General features: G+C 36.8%; 1 protein-coding gene across 1 annotated transcript in view; it reads right to left on the bottom strand.

Annotated features, from left to right (window-relative positions):
* DCC (DCC netrin 1 receptor) overlaps nucleotides 1–18,048 on the bottom strand; it is a 450,546-nt gene that overhangs the window by 64,241 nt on the left and 368,257 nt on the right. Inside the window, exons 18-19 of the mRNA XM_039322125.1 lie at nucleotides 15,208–15,273; nucleotides 3,968–4,130 (exon numbers count right to left, since the gene is read on the bottom strand). Coding sequence (XP_039178059.1) covers nucleotides 3,968–4,130; nucleotides 15,208–15,273 — 229 coding nt within the window. The remainder of the gene's footprint in view (nucleotides 1–3,967; nucleotides 4,131–15,207; nucleotides 15,274–18,048) is intronic.

Here is an 18,048-nt window from a genome sequence, read left to right as displayed (position 1 = left end):
GCTGGCCTGTGGGCCGGTTGCATCATAGAGAGGCCACGCTCACCCCAGCTCTGGCAATGCAAAAAAAGTTGTGATACGTCGCGACACATCATGTGACATGGCGAGTTTGATACCCGTGATCTACAACATACTTTATAAGGACTGTAAAAGTGTACCTAGGATAGAGAGTCAGAAGCCTAGCAGAGGACTTCTGTGTACACCAACTAGCAGTCAGAAGACATGATGAAAACTCTTTAACTTCAAAATAGGTGGACCGATTCAACCATAGTTTCAACTGGGAAAATGGGAGCATTTACACTAAGCTAAATCCAAAACAATTAAGGAATTCCTAGAGGACTAGTATTCAGACAAATCATCCATCAATAGACACACAGAAATAAATTATATTTATACATCATTCAAAAGAGACAAGAAGACCAAAACACATCTTCTCCAGCAGGTAATGTCAGATGAGTAGGAATTAAGACAATGCCAAATTTATAAATAGGGAACAAACCTCACATAACTTGCACTGATGATGTTATTTAATTGAGTAATGAAATGTTTGCAAGTAAACAAGCAAGTTTAGAGAGCACTAAGGACTCCATAATTACAAAACAAATGTGACAATGAGTGAGCTGAGAAGAGGAAAACTGGAAAGACATGGTTGGGTGAAGTTGACAAGATTTTAAAAAAGAGTGATGTAAGAAGTTTGAGGAACAAAAGATCCTGTTTGTTATGATATATGAATGCAACGGAAATCAATTGTGTGCAAGGACAGAAGATATGAAACTTGCATTATGGATGGTGCTAGCATAACTAGATTTAGTTATATTCACATTTCTTTTTCTCATCTCTTGCTTTTAATTTCTTTGACTTTCTATTCCTTACTCCCTTTTTTATTCTTTGCATAAAGTTATTCATCTCAAAAGGGAAATGCTTGATGGGTATATACTTATGTATCTAGTATATCTATAACAATACCAAGAAAAGGGCAGCATCAGATCTCTTTGTGGTATGCATTGCCAGTAAAAGAAACACAATTGGTTTAATGCAAATACAAACACCGAGAGATAAAAGTTGCAACAAGGACTGTAGCTGGAAAACCAGTGCAAACAGGACTATACCAAAAAGAGATCAGAGTTACTTTTTGCAAGAGCTAACAGTTAGTTTTTGAAAGAAAGGAACTTACTTTTGCATTCACCAATATAATTAAAAATCAAAGTTCTCCCTTTCCCTTTCCTTTTCCTTTACAACATCTCTGAATGTTAGAGGCAATTTTACATCTCTGGAGTTTGAAATGTTTAAATCGTAGGAATAAAGAACGGCTTAAAAAGGATTGGCATCAGGATTCTTATTTAGTGGCTATGTATAAATGCCAGTTTTAGTTCTGAACTTTGAATCAATTACTGTATCATATAAAAGGTCCAGCAACTCAAAAGTTCTACTCAAACAATGGCAAACTGACACAAAAGAAATATAAGCTTGCCACGATAGTATTTAGCTGAGGATATTTATTTCTGCATTGAAATGCTGCTCTTCCATCCTCCTTTCCTTTTACATAAGGGGGCATGATGGCTCAGCGGTTAAAGATGCTGAGTTTGTTGGCTAGAAAGCTGACAGCCAGGGTTCAAGACCTGAGCACCGCATGATGGGATGAGCACCTGTTATTTGCCCCAGCTCCTGCCAATCTAGCAGTTAGAAAGCACGCAAACGCGAGTAGGTAAATAGGCACCACTTCTATGGGAAGGTAAGATGGTTCTGTGCATGTTGGCATATAGTCATGTTGACCACATGATCACAGAAATGTCTTCAGACAATGCTGGCTCCCTTGGCTCAGATACAGTGGATGTAGTAATAAGAACACATAATTTTGTCTTTATGACTTATTGTCAGTAAAGAGTACAGAATAGTTGAACAGCTTCCCTGTGACCACCCAGGACCAACGTACATTTAAACTCAGTGTTAGAGAGCCAATGACAATGCTGGCTCTCAGGGATATTGTGTGCAAAGCTGAAAGCAGAAATTTATCCAAAGGAAAAATGGCTGAGAGTCTAAAATGGCGAATATATTTTCTGAGCACCTGGATGATCCTTTGTCCTTTTCATTACTCATCTTCAAAGCCTGTCCCAAACTAATGGTTGCTTGTCACTATTAGGAAAAAAAATAGGCTGGAAGGCATTTTAACAGGAGCTTAATTTTCTGCCTTCACTTGTAAGATTGACTTTATTCAAGCTAGCTGTTTACTTTAATGGGTGCAAACTAATGGTTTTTCAAGGAACAAGAAGATACCCTTATACAATAAAATTCTATTTTATTTTGGAAATACTTTTACATTCAAGTAAAAACCATATTTTTGAATTCACTACGCTGGCTGTTAATCACATGAAAAGAAGAAATGGTGAGTGTTTATGGAGATTCTCAGTTATTTAGGTCATGGTTGTCCCAAAAATGCTTTTTCAGAAAGCAACTGGAGTTTGTTTTTCCTTGAAGATGTTTCGCTTTTGATCCCAAAAGTTTCTTTAGTTCTTCAGAACTGAAGAAACTTTTTGGATGAGAAGCGAAACATCTTCAAGGAAAAACAAAGTCTAGTTGATTTTTGAAAAGGCACCTTTGGGACAAGATATGGTAAGGAACTGAAAGCACAAATTGTTTGAAATGGGAGAGTTAAGGGAAGTCTAGCAGACACACAAGAGACAAGGATGTGGGCTATCATAAGCAAACCTTCATAACACTAATGGAAGATCTGACATTGGTTTGATTGTGGGTTCTTTGGGGCTCTCTGAGTTTGGTTGTTTTTTTGCAGATGTTTCATTACCCAACTAGTAATCTTCAGCCTAGTAATCTTCAGCCTAGCACTGAAGATGTTACCTCATTGGGTAATGAAACATCTGTAAGAAAACAACCAAGCTCAGGGATCACCAAAGACCCAGAGTTCAATCACAGTGGGTAGAGTTATTTTAAAGTAATGTTTCCCCATCTGGGCAACTTTTAGATGTATGGACTTCAACTTCCTGAATTCTCAGCAATGGTCATGATGGTCATTATGATAGGTATCAGAAAATGATCTGCTCAGTATATCTAGATCTCTTCTTCTTGTTCTGTCAAGTCTTCAGTCTAGTATTTCAATCGCTTTGTTAAAGCTTTTAAATTTCAAATAAGATAAATGGCCATTCATCTTCCAACATTCATTCTCCACTTGTTCATCTTATACATCAGAGACCTGCACTTCAGATATTTGGCAAAATAGGCCAGACTATATCTCCCATATGAACCAAGAGTTTCAGTTCCCTTCCATTTTTTTCCTTTGTGGAGATGGGAATTCAATCTTTTCTTTGGGTTTTAACCATTTCAGGGTTCACGTTACAGTTATTTTGTGTTTTTCATCTGAAAATTTCATGGAACCATGTTGCTAAATTCAATACATTAACTAGGTAATGTTTTGGTGAATTAAAAATAAAGAACTTCAGAGGATGTAGATTGCCAACTTTACTGGGGATATTAAAGCTCTATTAATTCCTGCTCCGGGAAAGGTGAGTCTGAATTCCTATCTTGAGAAAGAGGAAATGATCGTTTATTCAATATATTACTGTACTTCTTAATCATCACCATAATTAAGTGACCATCCAAATCACAGAAATGTGCTACTCTATTTTTACCTGTCCGTAGTGCTATCAAGATTTACATCAATGGGAAAAGGCCCCAGCAATCTTAATCATCATGGTATAGTTAAGTAAGAAGGAAATAATCATTTATTCAGAATATTGCTGTACGTCTTAATTATCGTGGTATATTTAAGTGACCATCTGGATTGCACTTCAAGTCACAGAAATGTGCTAGACTGTTTTTACTTGTTGGTAGTGCCATCAACACTTTGACACAATTCAGGAAATCAAATCAATGGGAAAGCTCCCTACAATGAAATGATATTAAATATCTCGAGCCCTTGGGCGAATTGACAAAGATCAAAGATGTTCAAATGACTTACTTTCGTTGCTGTGCTGATGAACGCCTTGTACAAATCACAGCCACAATCACGACCACAACGATAGTGATGACCCCGATAGTCACAACAATAACGACAAGAAGATTGCTGTTCTTCTGAGGGGTTACACTTCCATGTGGAGGGTGCATCTGTCCAATGGGGGGCTCTGAAATATTAGAAATATGTTGATGGGTTGTCTTTGTTAACTGAATTGTTGACGTGAATTGCAGAGATTTATTTAAGCACTGAAGCAACCAAGAAAATTATTTCAGGATTAGTTCTATTTCATTATAACAAATACTGAGGATTGTCTCTTTAGTGAATGATTGACGTCTGATACTAGATAATTTGTCCATATTGAAAAGGATGTGAATTGGCTTTAATTTCAGAATAATTGATTATATGGTGTTGGATTATCAAACCTCTGCCCCCCAATGTGACAAAAATGCAACCTCTTTATGAAAAGCCAGCACTGATACACAACTTGAAGCTGATTTCAGATCAAAACAGATTTGACAATTGAGAAAACTGAATGAATCTCATCCATGCTTTGAATGAAAATGTTGATTTGATTTGACTGCATGTTCTGACAGCTGTTTAAACTGATAAACAAATCAAATGTATCATTTGAATGTGATTAGCATGAACAGCCATTTATGCCACCGCCATAAAATAGTGCATTTGGTTCTGTGAAGTTTAATGTACCAGACCTTCTCCAAACATGGAGGATCTATGATTGGTTCATATTATCATGCATTCATGCATTACTTCTATAAATTATGCTGCCATCATAAACTGCAAGAACTGGATACAGAACCCCTTAATATATTGGGCAACAATATATTGCCTCATCTTGGTGGTGATGGTGGTGATGGCATGTTCCTGGGAGAGTAAAGAACATCAGAAATGAATGCCAAGAGTATATACTTTAGGAAAGTTACCCATGCAGTCATGCCAGTTGCCCAGTTAAAGCAAGTAGCAACTTATACTGGGCAACAGCGATATAGGAAGATACTGAAAACAGAAGGTCACTTTAGTGACAATGGCAAGGGCATAATTTCATGATATGTGAGAAATGACAATACTAAAGCATTCATTTTTTATTTTTATCAGAATCAAACAAATAGGTAATAAGCAGCTGAGGATTGTTCAGATATTAATGGCATTTGTGGTGTAACTAGATTAAAGAAACAGAGTTGCTGATGTTAAAGAAAGAAAGAAAGAAAGAAAGAAAGAAAGAAAGAAAGAAAGAAAGAAAGAATAGAAAATCTGAAGTTGTAAAGGCACAGTTACAAGCAAGATGTGCTGCTTATGGCTAGAGACTAGAATGTCAAAGTTGGAAATAGTAAGAAAAAATGCATTTGGATTGTAAGGTATAGCAAATAGATATGAAGAAATTATTTATTTTCTGCCAAAGCAAGTATGCTGAAACATGCCAAATGGAGAGTAAATGATTCCAAGAAGAATAAACAAAGGTGGAAGGAACCTTTGGTACAAGTGACAAGTTAACATCTTATAACTTTGAAGATATTTCATCCTTATAAAGCTAGAGGAGATGACGTTAGCTTAGCTTTCCAGTAATTGCCAAGTCACAAAGCTATGGAAATACAATATCCACAGAAATATAGCAAGCAACAGAAGAAGAATCAGTTAAGGTTCTAATAAAACTAGGTCTACAAATGTGGAAAGCAACACAGTGATCAACAGAGTGGAAGAGATCAATCTATATAGCAGTGCTAAAGAAAGGAGACTTAACAGAATTTGCAAAGCAGCACACAATGTCCTTAAGTTCACCAGTTAAATGTTAGAACCCTATATGACAAGGGCAATACCAGATTTTTAATATGGTTTTAGAAAAAACTGGAAAATAAGAGACATTATTGGGGTTGCATGCGGAATAATTGAGAAAGTCAACAATTGTCAAAAGAAGTCAACTGGTGACTGTTTATAAAAAAGGCTTTCATTGCATAGACCATGCAAAGTTGTGGAAAGTCCTTAGGAAAATGAAAATCCCAGAACATCTCATTGTCCTCATGCAAATTCTACAGAGAAGATAAGACATAACAATACAGAAGGCTCCAGGGTAACATTCCATCCTGGTCCAGTGTGAGTTGATAGATGTTTTTCAACTACCCAATCAGGGTTGAGAGGGAAAGGCTGGTTCAAAAACATGTAACCAGCATATGTGCCTAGGAGAGGACTACACTTGCGTCTCCATGTTCTTGATGAATGTGTTAGAGGCCAAAATGTTACTGAAATCTGAACTTTACAGAATTTTGCAGCATTGTACAAAACTTAGTTCACATACCAGCCCCAAATCTATACTTTACTGCAGCATATACCCCCATGCTTTTATTAGGGAAGTATTCAGACAAAAATGTATTTTCCTATGAGAAAATTATCTGCTGAAGGGCTATATTCTGAGCTAAGTATGGGAAAAAAAGGTACACTTGAGAAGAAATGTACATGGAAGTGCATGTAGGTATTAGTGCTTTTTTCTCCCTTGCTAAATTAATATCATGCGATTTATAAGATGAGAAATTAGAAGAAAGCTAAAAATTGTTCCTCCATGCTGCTACTAAAATTGAATTCTTCTTAGCTCTTAATCCTAGAGGCAATAAATAGACAATGGGACAGCCATGGATGTTCACTTGCCTTGGCAATACAGGGTCCTTGTCCTACCTGTCTTTAAAAAAAGTCCTCTAATTGAAAATAAAACAAGTTGACATGGCTGTCAACGAAGCAGTATGCTTAGTGATAGGATATCTCAAACCTACACCAATTGAGAAAATGTGTTCTCTCTCTGGCATTGCCTCATCCAAGATCAGGAGAGAAGTAGTGGCAGATGTTGAGAGAGCTAAGCAAGAGAATGATCCTTGACATTCTCTGAATGGACAAACACCCCAAGCTTGTTGACTTGGATCTAGGAACAGCTTTATGGCTAGAACAAATATTCTTGGAACAAAATTGAATTAAAAGATGGAGGAAGGAGACCACTGACTAAGAAATAATATTAAAGGAGATATGACTGAAGGATCTGATTTCCCTTATACTACCTGGAAGACCCCGAATAGGTTGAGAGTGGGAGTGACTAACCACCAGATTGCAAGAACACAAGCAAGCAGTCCAACGAGGAGACCCAAACTCATTGGTAGTCTCCCATTGCAATGAACATGGACACACATGTAATTTCACAGGAACTAAGATCATTGGCCATGTAGGTACAAAAATAGCCAGGGAAATGAGTGAAGTCTGGGAAATGGGGCCCTTGTCAGTTAACAGGAGTGCTGATTTACCACCAGCTTATCAAATACTTAGGAACCGAGGGCTTGGTAGCCCAAGGAAATGACAACCAACAGCCAGCCATCAACACACCAATCAGCCAATAGGAAGGCATCACATAAACATGACTCATAGAACAGCCCAAAGCACATATTCCAGTAGAGAAATTCCCTGAAGATGGGCTCCAGCATGAGTCCAAAAGCTTGGAAGAATAAATCTCTGCTCCTGGTGACCAACTCAAATTTGATTTCACAGTGTATACAAACTATTTTTTTACTACACTTTTGGAAATATATTCATTATTTGATACACTTTCCAATTATATTCATTTTATATTATTGGCAAATAATCTCTGAATTCTGAATATCTCAGTTTCCATTCTTGTATTGATTTGGAAATATTAAATTAGATAAATCTGCATTCAAATGCAAATGAACATAATCATTCCACATCCAAAAAGTTGAAATTGTTTGGATCAGAACTGTTAGGTACATGGGCACAGCACGGGTTCCTGAAATGTGATGAAGATGTCTCCTAGGAAATTTATGAGAGTTGTTTTGTTGTTTTTTTTAAAAAAGTAAGTTGTTTTATGCTGTAGAAATATATCTCTGGCATAAAGATATAAAAGATTAGAATTTATGAGGAACATCCAACTCACTTGATCTATAGAAAGTCAACAACCTACCGCTCCACTTTCACATTTTATTCCTCTTACCTGTTTTGTTTCGTTTATTATTACTATTTTTTTGTAAAGAAGCTACATATAAAAACAGATACAATTTACAGCCTGCCAAGGCCACATGAATTCTGCTCTAGAAAACAAAACAAAAGAAAAGAAACATGCTGGGGTTTAGAACAGAAGCCTAAAAGAGAAAAATATAGTTTGATACATCAGAGAAAAACATGAAGAAACCTACCAAAAATTATCATGGCCTTGCACTGCAGCAAGAATATTAATCCCTATTTACCTAAAAAAAAAAAAAAAAAAAAAAAAAGCAAAAGCAGTCCTCAATGATCTCCTGTTCCAAAAGAAAGACTAGCCATTAAAAAAAAAATTGTAAAATATCCAGCCTCTACCATGTCAAGGTAGGGGGAATAGGGGGAAAATAATACCTATCAATTAAAATTAATTAATTAACCCATAAAATAAATAATGGAATTTGCTAGTACCTTCCAAACTGACCCACTTTATTGGGATATAAACTTTTATGAATAGCAACTCCAATAAAATGGGTTAATCCTGAAGACACCACCAGACTTCATGTCTATGAATGGAATAAGAGAGGGTCAACTCATGTTCCAAAGCACCAGAAGGCAAGACAAGAAACTAATCAAGGAGAGAAGTAACTTAGAACTAAGGAGAAATTTCTTAGCAATAACAATTAAACAGTGGAACAGCTAGCCTTCAGAAGCTGTGGGTGCTCCATCACTGGAGACTTTTAAGAAGAGACTGGACAGTCATTTGTCTGATATAGTATAGAGTTTTCTGCTTGATCTCCTTCACAATCCCTTCCAAACTCTGATGATGTTCTATTTTGTTGCCACAGACTAACAGGGTTCTTCTCCCCATCCAAACAATATAGTAATCTGATTATAAAATGAACTGATCCTCCATCTGCAAATATCACTCTTTTTTCTTTCTTTCACATTCAACAATTTTCTCTTACAAAGCAAAGATTACAAATATAGGTGTTTCACTTCTTTCTCTTATCAGCAACAAAAGAAAAAATGAAGAATGGGGATACAGTATGACAGAAGTAAAGGAAAGATCTTCAAAATTTAATATTGAAAGAGAAATTTAAAACTGAATTTGCTGCAGTGGAAATTTACTGAGTGGACAAGTTTGCCAAAAACTATAATGGCTGGGAAACAGGAAAGGATAGCATAAAGACAGGATGTAAGATAAATACGTAGGCAAAAATTAACTGGGTCTTCAGAATGGGAAAAGGAGCTGTAAGAGAAGATAACTAGCAAAACAGGAAAGAACCTATTTTTCTAAGAAGTCACAAAAAAGGGGGCAGAACTCAGGCAACTGAGCATGTGCAATTAGTTGATTAATATTAACTGACACACTTTGCATAAATTGTCCCCTAATTTTAATGTACATGTAATGTATGATTTAGTATGTAGCAGGAAATATGTAGGAGGCAGTTGGAAAGAATGTAACCTTTGTGGTGGCAATGCCCAAAGGCACAAAAATTTTGGAACTTATTAAAGAAGTGGTTGGAAGAAATTCTGCAAATAGATATAGAAGCCAAACTGGAATTTTTCTTATTGGGAATTATAGAAAGAAAATATAAGAAAGACACAAATTATTTACTACTGCATATAGTAACAGCGGCACGAATAGCCTTCGCTCAAAAATGGAAAGAGAAAGATACTCCAACCAAAGAGGAAATATTACTGAAAATTTTCAATTGTGCTGAAATGGATAGACTTACATGGGAACTCAAGGACAAAAGTGAAACCAAGTACTATAAAATCTGGGAACAATTTTATACTGTTTCCAGTATAACAAAAGACTAAAATTTTCTAAGAAAATAGCTCTTCTCAAGGAACTCTTAACCTTCAAGCTATTCTTCAGCTTTTTTTTCAGCAGTGATATTTACACCTCTTGACATTTCTTTTATTTTAAACAGCTTCTTCCATTCTAATCAACTAATCTATTTAAATAAAAATGTAAATGTTCGTTTGTTCAAAATCTTAAATCTCTGAAAGTTCTTCATCGATTGTTTTGAAATTTTGACACGTTGCATTCAAATACGCACATGTTTCTATATACCTATATTATATAGATGTCACACCTGTGACAGGTAAAACATGCTTTTTGTGAAAAACAGCGCCATCTGTTGGACATAAAAGCAACACACGCTATGATTTCAGACAATCTCTATATCTGCACAGACAATGGAACAACAAAAAATATTGTATACCCACAAGCATTGTGAAATTAAACATATTACAAACATGTACTTTCTCTTTTCTTTCTTTTCCATTTAGCCAGACTGAGCCACAGCACCCCCTGGCCGAGAACAGCTAGTGTTAAACAAAATAGATAAGTTGACAGCCTCAGTCACAGCTAATCACTTGCAAGAGAAGCCTTCATTTGGAAAATACAGTCCATTCTGGTTTCTGCCATTCCCAAGAAACCCAAATGACATGATCCAGCCTAGAAAAATGACATGGAAAGGCAGAAACCGGTCTGCTCCTCTCTATCTGCTGAAGAAAAGCAAATGCAAATGTATGTTTTCTTTTTTTATCTACCTAAATTGTTTCCCCGACTCTTTTTAAAAAGTTGCATCGCTTAAAAATCTGAGGCTGCAAAAAGGAAGTGTCTTATCTTTCACTAAGGCTTTAGAAAACAGAGGGAACTTTACAAGGTTTAAATGAAAGTAACACAGAAAGCTAGAAAATATCAAAGCCATGCTCAGTGCGGCACCAGTCATTTCCTACTGCACTAAAATCCATTAGGTTAGGAGTTGGTGGACCTCATCAGACATCATTATTACCATTATGTCCTTGAAGATGGGATAAAAGGAGTGATGGACTTTTATTTTCCTGCCCACTGGTATTTATGGCATAATGGGCCTCCTATCTGCCGACTCATTTGATTGCCTGCTTTCATGCTCTGCTCACAACCTGGCACAAAATATGTTAAATTAATGTATTGTGTAGCATACTTGACTCAAAATTATGATTACTATCCTTTCAGCAATAATTGATATACATCAAGTCTGGTCTGATGATCTCTGCCTGTTTATGTCAATGAAATCACTGAAAGAAACTGCATACCAAATTGTACAGTCTCCAATAACGGCTTCAGCGCTTTCTTATATTGTTTTTTGCAAAGACAATTTAATAGGGATTAGAGGATCAGAAGAGGTCTTCTTTTAATTGTCTCCTTTTGGGGATAGAGTCCTGCTTCAGCCAATTTTTGTATGAAAACTTGCATGTGGGATCAATAGCAGCTTCTAAAGTGCCTTTGAAGATAGGCTCCAATTAAACACATTGTAGATGTGTAAATTCAGATGTAACTAATACATAACAATAACAAAATAACCTGCTGAATTAGGTGAAGGCCCACTGTACTCCAATATTTTGAACCAAGGCTTTCTGAGCTTCTCACAAGTGGGAGGGCCTTATCCTTCCATTGTTCTCCTGTAGCTGACATTGGGAGATTTGTTACCTCTCAACCCAGAGACTTCATGTAATCTTTAGGATGAATAGCTCTAGAAGACTGGACCTCTATGAATCCATCCAATTCATGTTAAAGCTACTCTAGTGATGAGAGTTGGACACCCCCTCCCCAGCCCAACAAAGAAATAATCTAGGAACACCCCAACTAAACTGGGGCAACAGCAGCCTGAGGCTAAAACAGCAAACACTTGACACACACAATGAGGAACCAGCTAGCAGCAATCAGGACACAACAATAAAAGTAATTAACACCTTTTAGGCAAGAAAAAGGAACTAACAATAGTCACAAACCAGCAAATCAAGAAAGACAAATTTTAACTCACCAATTAGAAATGGTAAGTTGTGTTACCAATCAGAAATGACAAGTTTGGAAACCACAAAAGGGTATAAAAACCCCTGTTTAAAGATCACTCTGTCTAGCTAGCCGGGGACTCGAGCTGAATTGTCACTCAACGCTGATCCTCGAAATAAAACCTCTTTCTGGTAGCTGGCTCCACGATCTATTTCTTCTGCACTGCACTGTCAAGGAGAATCCCGGCTGGAAGAACCGAACGGGGGAGTTCCTCCCAACAATCTGGCGACCCAGATGGGAGTTCCAGATCACCCAGCCATCGGACCGGGCCCGGAAGAGTCATCACCCTCCGGCAGCAGACAACTTTGATCCGTGGGGAAGCCAAGCGGACCCTGCCCGGAATCATCGGGTATTAAAGGGAGTAATTGAGTCTTACGCTCGAACATATACCAGGAAAGAGAGTAAGTGTTGTATCCTTTAAATCTCTTAGGTTAAAGGGTCTGGGGGAACGAAACCCCTATTGCATGAGTGTGTGCTTTTCCCTTGAAAACATTTAGAATCTCATGGAGCTCGCTTCTCAATTCTAACTGAATAATGAGGAAACCTGCCCTACCATTCAGTTAGCCTGACCGGCTTCTTGCGGGAAAGCAAGGGGGGGCATCAAAGCGTGAGACCTTCTGGTCCAGAGAGGAGGACCGAGCGGGCAGAGAAAGAGAACCCTATTCTGACTAAGAATCTCCCCCTTCTGCAAGTCTTATTAAAGCAGTAGCCCCGAGCAGCCTGTTCCGCTCACTTGTAAGACCTCGATGTATTGGGAAAGAAGTCTTCGCAAGGAGACTTCGACTGTATTAGGAGAAAGAAGTCTCTTTTTTAGACTTCGACTGTGTTATTTGTCTCGCAAGGAGACTTTGACTGTGTTGTCTCACAAGGAGACTTCGACTGTGTTTGGAAAGAAGTCTCACAAGGAGAGACTGTTAGGAAAGAAGAGGAACTTCCTGTGTTAGGAAAGAAGTCTCACAAGGAGACTTCGACTCTAGGAGGCCTTAGTTTCTATCACTAATTACAACAACAGACAAAACCATTCATTTATTCTGCCTTTGATAGAGAAAATTCTCAGCTATCAGATAATATTCTGACTGCCAGCATCCAGATTTCATGATACTCTATCTGATTCATACATCTAATATACAATATATATATTTCTCATTTCGTGTGTTGAAAAATGAACCTATCTGATTTAATCAGGTATTGGCCTGGTTCTACTTTTGTATTTTTATGAGTAGTTTTATGCAACCTTCAATTACTGATTTTCCCCTATGTATTCAATAGTTTGAAAATTCAAAATTCCCATTAGTCAGAGAATGGTGAAATGGTAGCCTGTTTGAACAAAGTTAGTAATTATTACATTATATTAATCTTTTGAAAAACATAGGAGATTTTCTTTCATGGTTCAGGGTTAATTAAAACTAAATTTCCATTAGGACCCTTAAAATATAAAATAAAAATGTTACATCAAGTGCCTTTTACTTTTGTTAAATTATCTGAAATTTTGTCATTTTATAATTTCTGGTTGTTATTTTACACAGCATTCTCCAGGAATTGTATTAAATGGAAGCCTCATTGAACTAAGGATACTCTATGCAAGGACACTTTATATTAATTTGGGATTCAGAAGATCATATTGGTCACCTGACCATAACATATGGGGAGATGTCTTACCATTTGCATCCTTTTGAGCTTTCCTGATTATCTGTAACTATATGAAACTCTCGATCAAGTAAAGCTCTTTGTAGTTTACAGAAGCTTTGATTAGGCCAATAATTGGCTATTGAGTAGCCAAAGGCTTGTTGATCTAAAAATCTGTTTTGAAAGTTTTTCATTAAGATAACTTTTGATGGACATTCTTGTGAAAGAATGGGCAGAGTCTCCATGAAATATCTTCATATTGTAATAAACAGCATTCTAGTGAGCAGTATCCAAAACTATTACTAAACATCTATGAAATAATTATTTTTTAGGGAAATGTTGCATGCTCTTCAAATAATTTGTATGCCCTGGCTATCAAGCCAAAATCTTCTTAATTAAGAACATACCAAACAGTATTCCAAATCAGCAACTTTACTTGTTTCTTTTACCTTGCAACTATCAGCAAGTTGTTGGATGAATCAACATTCCTGTCAGCTATGTTACCTATACAAAATGTTATCTGAGCAACAGCTTTGCAAATCGCCAAGGAAGCCCTTGTGAATGTACAAAAGGAACTATGTTTATATTGACTTGTCTAAGATGGATGTAATTCTGAATGACCATAAGTGAAATGAAGTGAAGGTTCAGAGGTTTAGTTATTCTACAAACCACTGTAATCATAAATATACAGCCTGATTAGGAAGTTACCATTGTTGTGGCAATGAAAAACCCAATCTGTAGATCTATGTTCTATTCTGCTGGAAAATAATGTAGCAGGACATGGTTACCCAAATTTTTACTACCCTGTATGATGGGACTACAACTTCCATTTATCAGTCACACAAACACATGATTCATCTATATAGACAGTGGCAATTCAGTACACTTGCTTTTTGGGTGTGTTGTGTTGTGCTATAATTTATTTATTGAAACGTTTAAAGGAATAGAGTAGATAACTATATAAAAGGAAAATAAGACAAAAAGGGACACAGCTGATATCAGTAAATAAGCAATGAAGCTAATCAAGGAGGTGGCGCAGCAGTTAGAGTGCAGTACTGCAGGCCACTTTAGCTGACTGTGTTCAGCAGGTCAGCGGTTCAAATCTCACCGGCTCAAGGTTGACTCAGCCTTCCATCCTTCCGAGGTAGGTAAAATGAGGACCCAGATTGTTGGGGGCAATGTAAAATATATAATATATATATTCACTTAAAGCGGTATATAAGTCTCATAAATAAATAAATAAGGAGAGAAGCAACCTGGAACTAAAATAAAATTTCCTGACAGAATAATTAATCAATGGAACAACTTGCCTCCAGAAGTTGTAGGTGCTCCATCGCTGGAGGGTTTTAACAAGAGACTGGATAGCCATTTGTCTGGAATGGTATAGGGCAGGGGTAGGCAACCTTGGCTCTTTTATGACTTGAGCATTTTATGCTTGAGCAGGGGCTGGACTAGAAGATCTCCAAGGTCCCTTCCATCTCTGTTATTCTGTTATCTTTAACCACTGAGCCATTGGGCCTACTCAGTTAAGCTCTGAACCAATTAAAATCATCCCCAAGCCCATTTCAACCATGAAGTCAACCCATGCTCTTACATTTAAGAGAAATTTCTATGCCAATTTACTTGAGGACTTCCCAAAAATGAAACTGGCCTCATTTAGAGGACACCAAGATGAAATGGGAGAGAAGAAAGGGTAAAAATATATATATATATAGGGATCACACAGATCAAACAGAATTAACCAATGGCAATCAAAAGGGAAGGATTTGGCATTAGTCATATTTACCATTGAGGCTGCTCCTGTCAATCAAATTAGTGTCAACAGGCCAATAGGCTCCATCTCCATGACGACCTGAGAAAAAGAAAAAGAAAAAAACACCAGAACTAAATAGCCAGCTGAGTCCAGAGCTTGGAAGGGTATCAGTGGGATGCTTAAGCCAGTCAATATTGCTAGAGGAGGCAACTTGTAGGTCAGTGTGAAAGCAGACTTTCTAAAATAAAATCTTGGAGGGCTTTGACTCCATCTTTCCTTTGCTATCAAGGGTTGCTAGTTTAAAGTGACAAAATGGGAGAAGAATGTGGTTCCAATCAAAAAATTTGTTCTCAAAAGATCCCATGACCAACACCGTGTGATTTGTACTCATTTTGCAGTGGTTCAAGTTTTCTCATAATTTCAGTTTTAACATTTTTTTTCTAGTCCAGGCAACTGTATTATTCTATCAAGTGCCTGTTTCCCATAGCACTTAGATGCTTAGTTCTCTGGCACACACACAGAAGAGGACTGTGTAGAGCTTCAAATGTCTCCTGCACTTGGATGACAGCCAGCACTGATGACTGAAAAGATATTCAAGAGTTCTTTTTGATCGGAGCAATATGTAAGCCCTGGTAAGTAGGTAGGTAGGTAGGTAGGTAGGTAGGTAGGTAGATAGATAGATAGATAGATAGATAGATAGATAGATAGATAGATAGATAGATAGATATTTCAAGTATGGTAAAAATGATACAAAATGACTTAATTTCTTATAATTGCAGAATCCGAAAAGCTTTCACCATCATGCTAAACACTCTCTCTCTCACCTATCTCTGAATATCCACAAAAACTTTAGACTCAGCAATGCACCCAAACAGGCTTGTTACTTTTAATGATTTAGGGAAAATGATCCCGCAAGTGTGATTAAAGATATCCACACTTTTTTTTTTTATTAAAAAGTTTTACAAGTTTTACAAAAAGAACAAAACCATACAAAGACAAAAAACAACATATACAAAAAAACCCTAAACATTACATAACAAAACCCCCTTTCCCCACCCCCCACCCAAACATCCCCCCTTCCCCCCCCCAGAGCTTCCCAGAACAGAATATAGGCTTAATTAAAAAACAATTAAAAAATTATATTTATAAAAAAAGAAAATATAACATTAAAACATATATATATATATATAAAAATGAAGATTATAAAAAGGCTATATAATATTTTTTTATATCCAGTTTAAATTGTATAAATTTTATCCACTTATCCCAAACAGCAAGAAATTTCTCTTGCGTTTGTTCCTTTAAAAAAGCCGAAATCTTTGCCATTTCCGCCAAATGAGACACTTTAAGAAACCATTCCTGCAATGTAGGCAAAGATTCTTTCTTCCAAAATTGTCCTACTAACAGCCTCGCAGCTGTAATCAAATTTAACATCAATATAACCTCCTTTGTATCACAATCAGTAACTATACCCAACAAAAATAATTGCGGAGTAAATTTTACCCTCCTTCTAAAAATTCTCTGGATATTCCACCATATCTTAATCCAAAAGGCTTTTATCTCTCTGCACGACCACCAAATGTGATAATAAGTAGCATCCATGCACCCACATCTCCAACATTTAGGTTGTAAGTCAGGATACATAAGAGACATTTTTTGTGGATCAAGGTGCCATCTATAAAACATTTTATAAAAATTCTCCCTTAAGTTCTGTGCTTGTGTAAATTTGACATTTCTGACCCAGATGGTTTCCCAGGTGTCCAATGAAACTGGCTCACCAAAATTCTGCACCATCTGATCATATAATCTTTAATTAGTTCCGTTTCTGAAGATATCCACACTTTTGATGGGTTATTTCACCATATAGATGGTACTGAAAAAGAGCCAATTCTTAGTCTTATCATCTTATGCTTCACCTCCAGCATAAAAATGTCTTTGCTTGTTTCTTGAGAATGGAGATTAACAGATACCAGCCATGTCCAGAACGACAGAAGAATAAAAAGTTATCTTTCCCAAATAATTTGTTGTGGGGAAAAATGCCCACTAACTTCTATAACTGTCTGGTTTGGTACAGGAACCAAACAGGACAGTTACAGATTTCAATGGATAGTTAGGACTGCAGAAAAAACAATTGCAACCAGCCTGCCTTTCAGTGAGGACCTGTATACTGCTCAAGCAAGAAAGAGGGCTGAGAAAGTATCTATAGACCTCTCACATCTTGGACATAAAACTGTTTCAACTCCTCTGCTCAGAACAGTGCTTTAGGCCATTGTATGACAAAACAATTAGACACAGAGACAGATTATTTCCTCGTGCCATCATTCTTCTGAACACATAATTCCCATAGGACTGTCTTATGTCTAAGGTTATTTACTCATGTGCTGTGGTAGGGCTGGATTACTATTATCCTTCTCACCTTTCCTGCTACCTTCTCCTATTAGTATCTTATGATTAAATTACTTTGATGTTTGTATGTACACTGAAAGCTTATGCATGGGAGATAATGTATAAGATGTATCACACATTTGCTAAATGTGAAACCTCAGGGATTAAGTTGAGTGCAAAGTACAGAGTGCTCAGTAATTATAAATATTATCAGAAATATTTTAAGAAGAGATAGCCTGGGATATTCTATTCTACCCTATTCCTCTTCCATTCTATTCCTAAACAGGAAACAAAAGCATCTGATAATATTGCAGCAAAATATAGTTTGTTGGCATGCAGAAACTACAGTGATCACTGGGCTCCTGGGCAGGGAAGTGCTAAAGACCTAGGAAGCCTTTCAAGAGGATGGAATGCATTACAAAGGTACAGTAATATAAATTAGTGTACAACTTCCATATCAGGAATGCTATTTCAGATGAGGGTAGGTGA

The sequence above is a fragment of the Crotalus tigris genome, unplaced genomic scaffold, assembly GCF_016545835.1.
Source record: "Crotalus tigris isolate CLP2741 ecotype Arizona unplaced genomic scaffold, ASM1654583v1 scf7180000023830.6690815, whole genome shotgun sequence".
NCBI lineage: Eukaryota > Metazoa > Chordata > Lepidosauria > Squamata > Viperidae > Crotalus > Crotalus tigris.
Note: the sequence above shows the minus strand (reverse complement) of the source record. Positions and strands in the feature narration are given on the sequence as shown.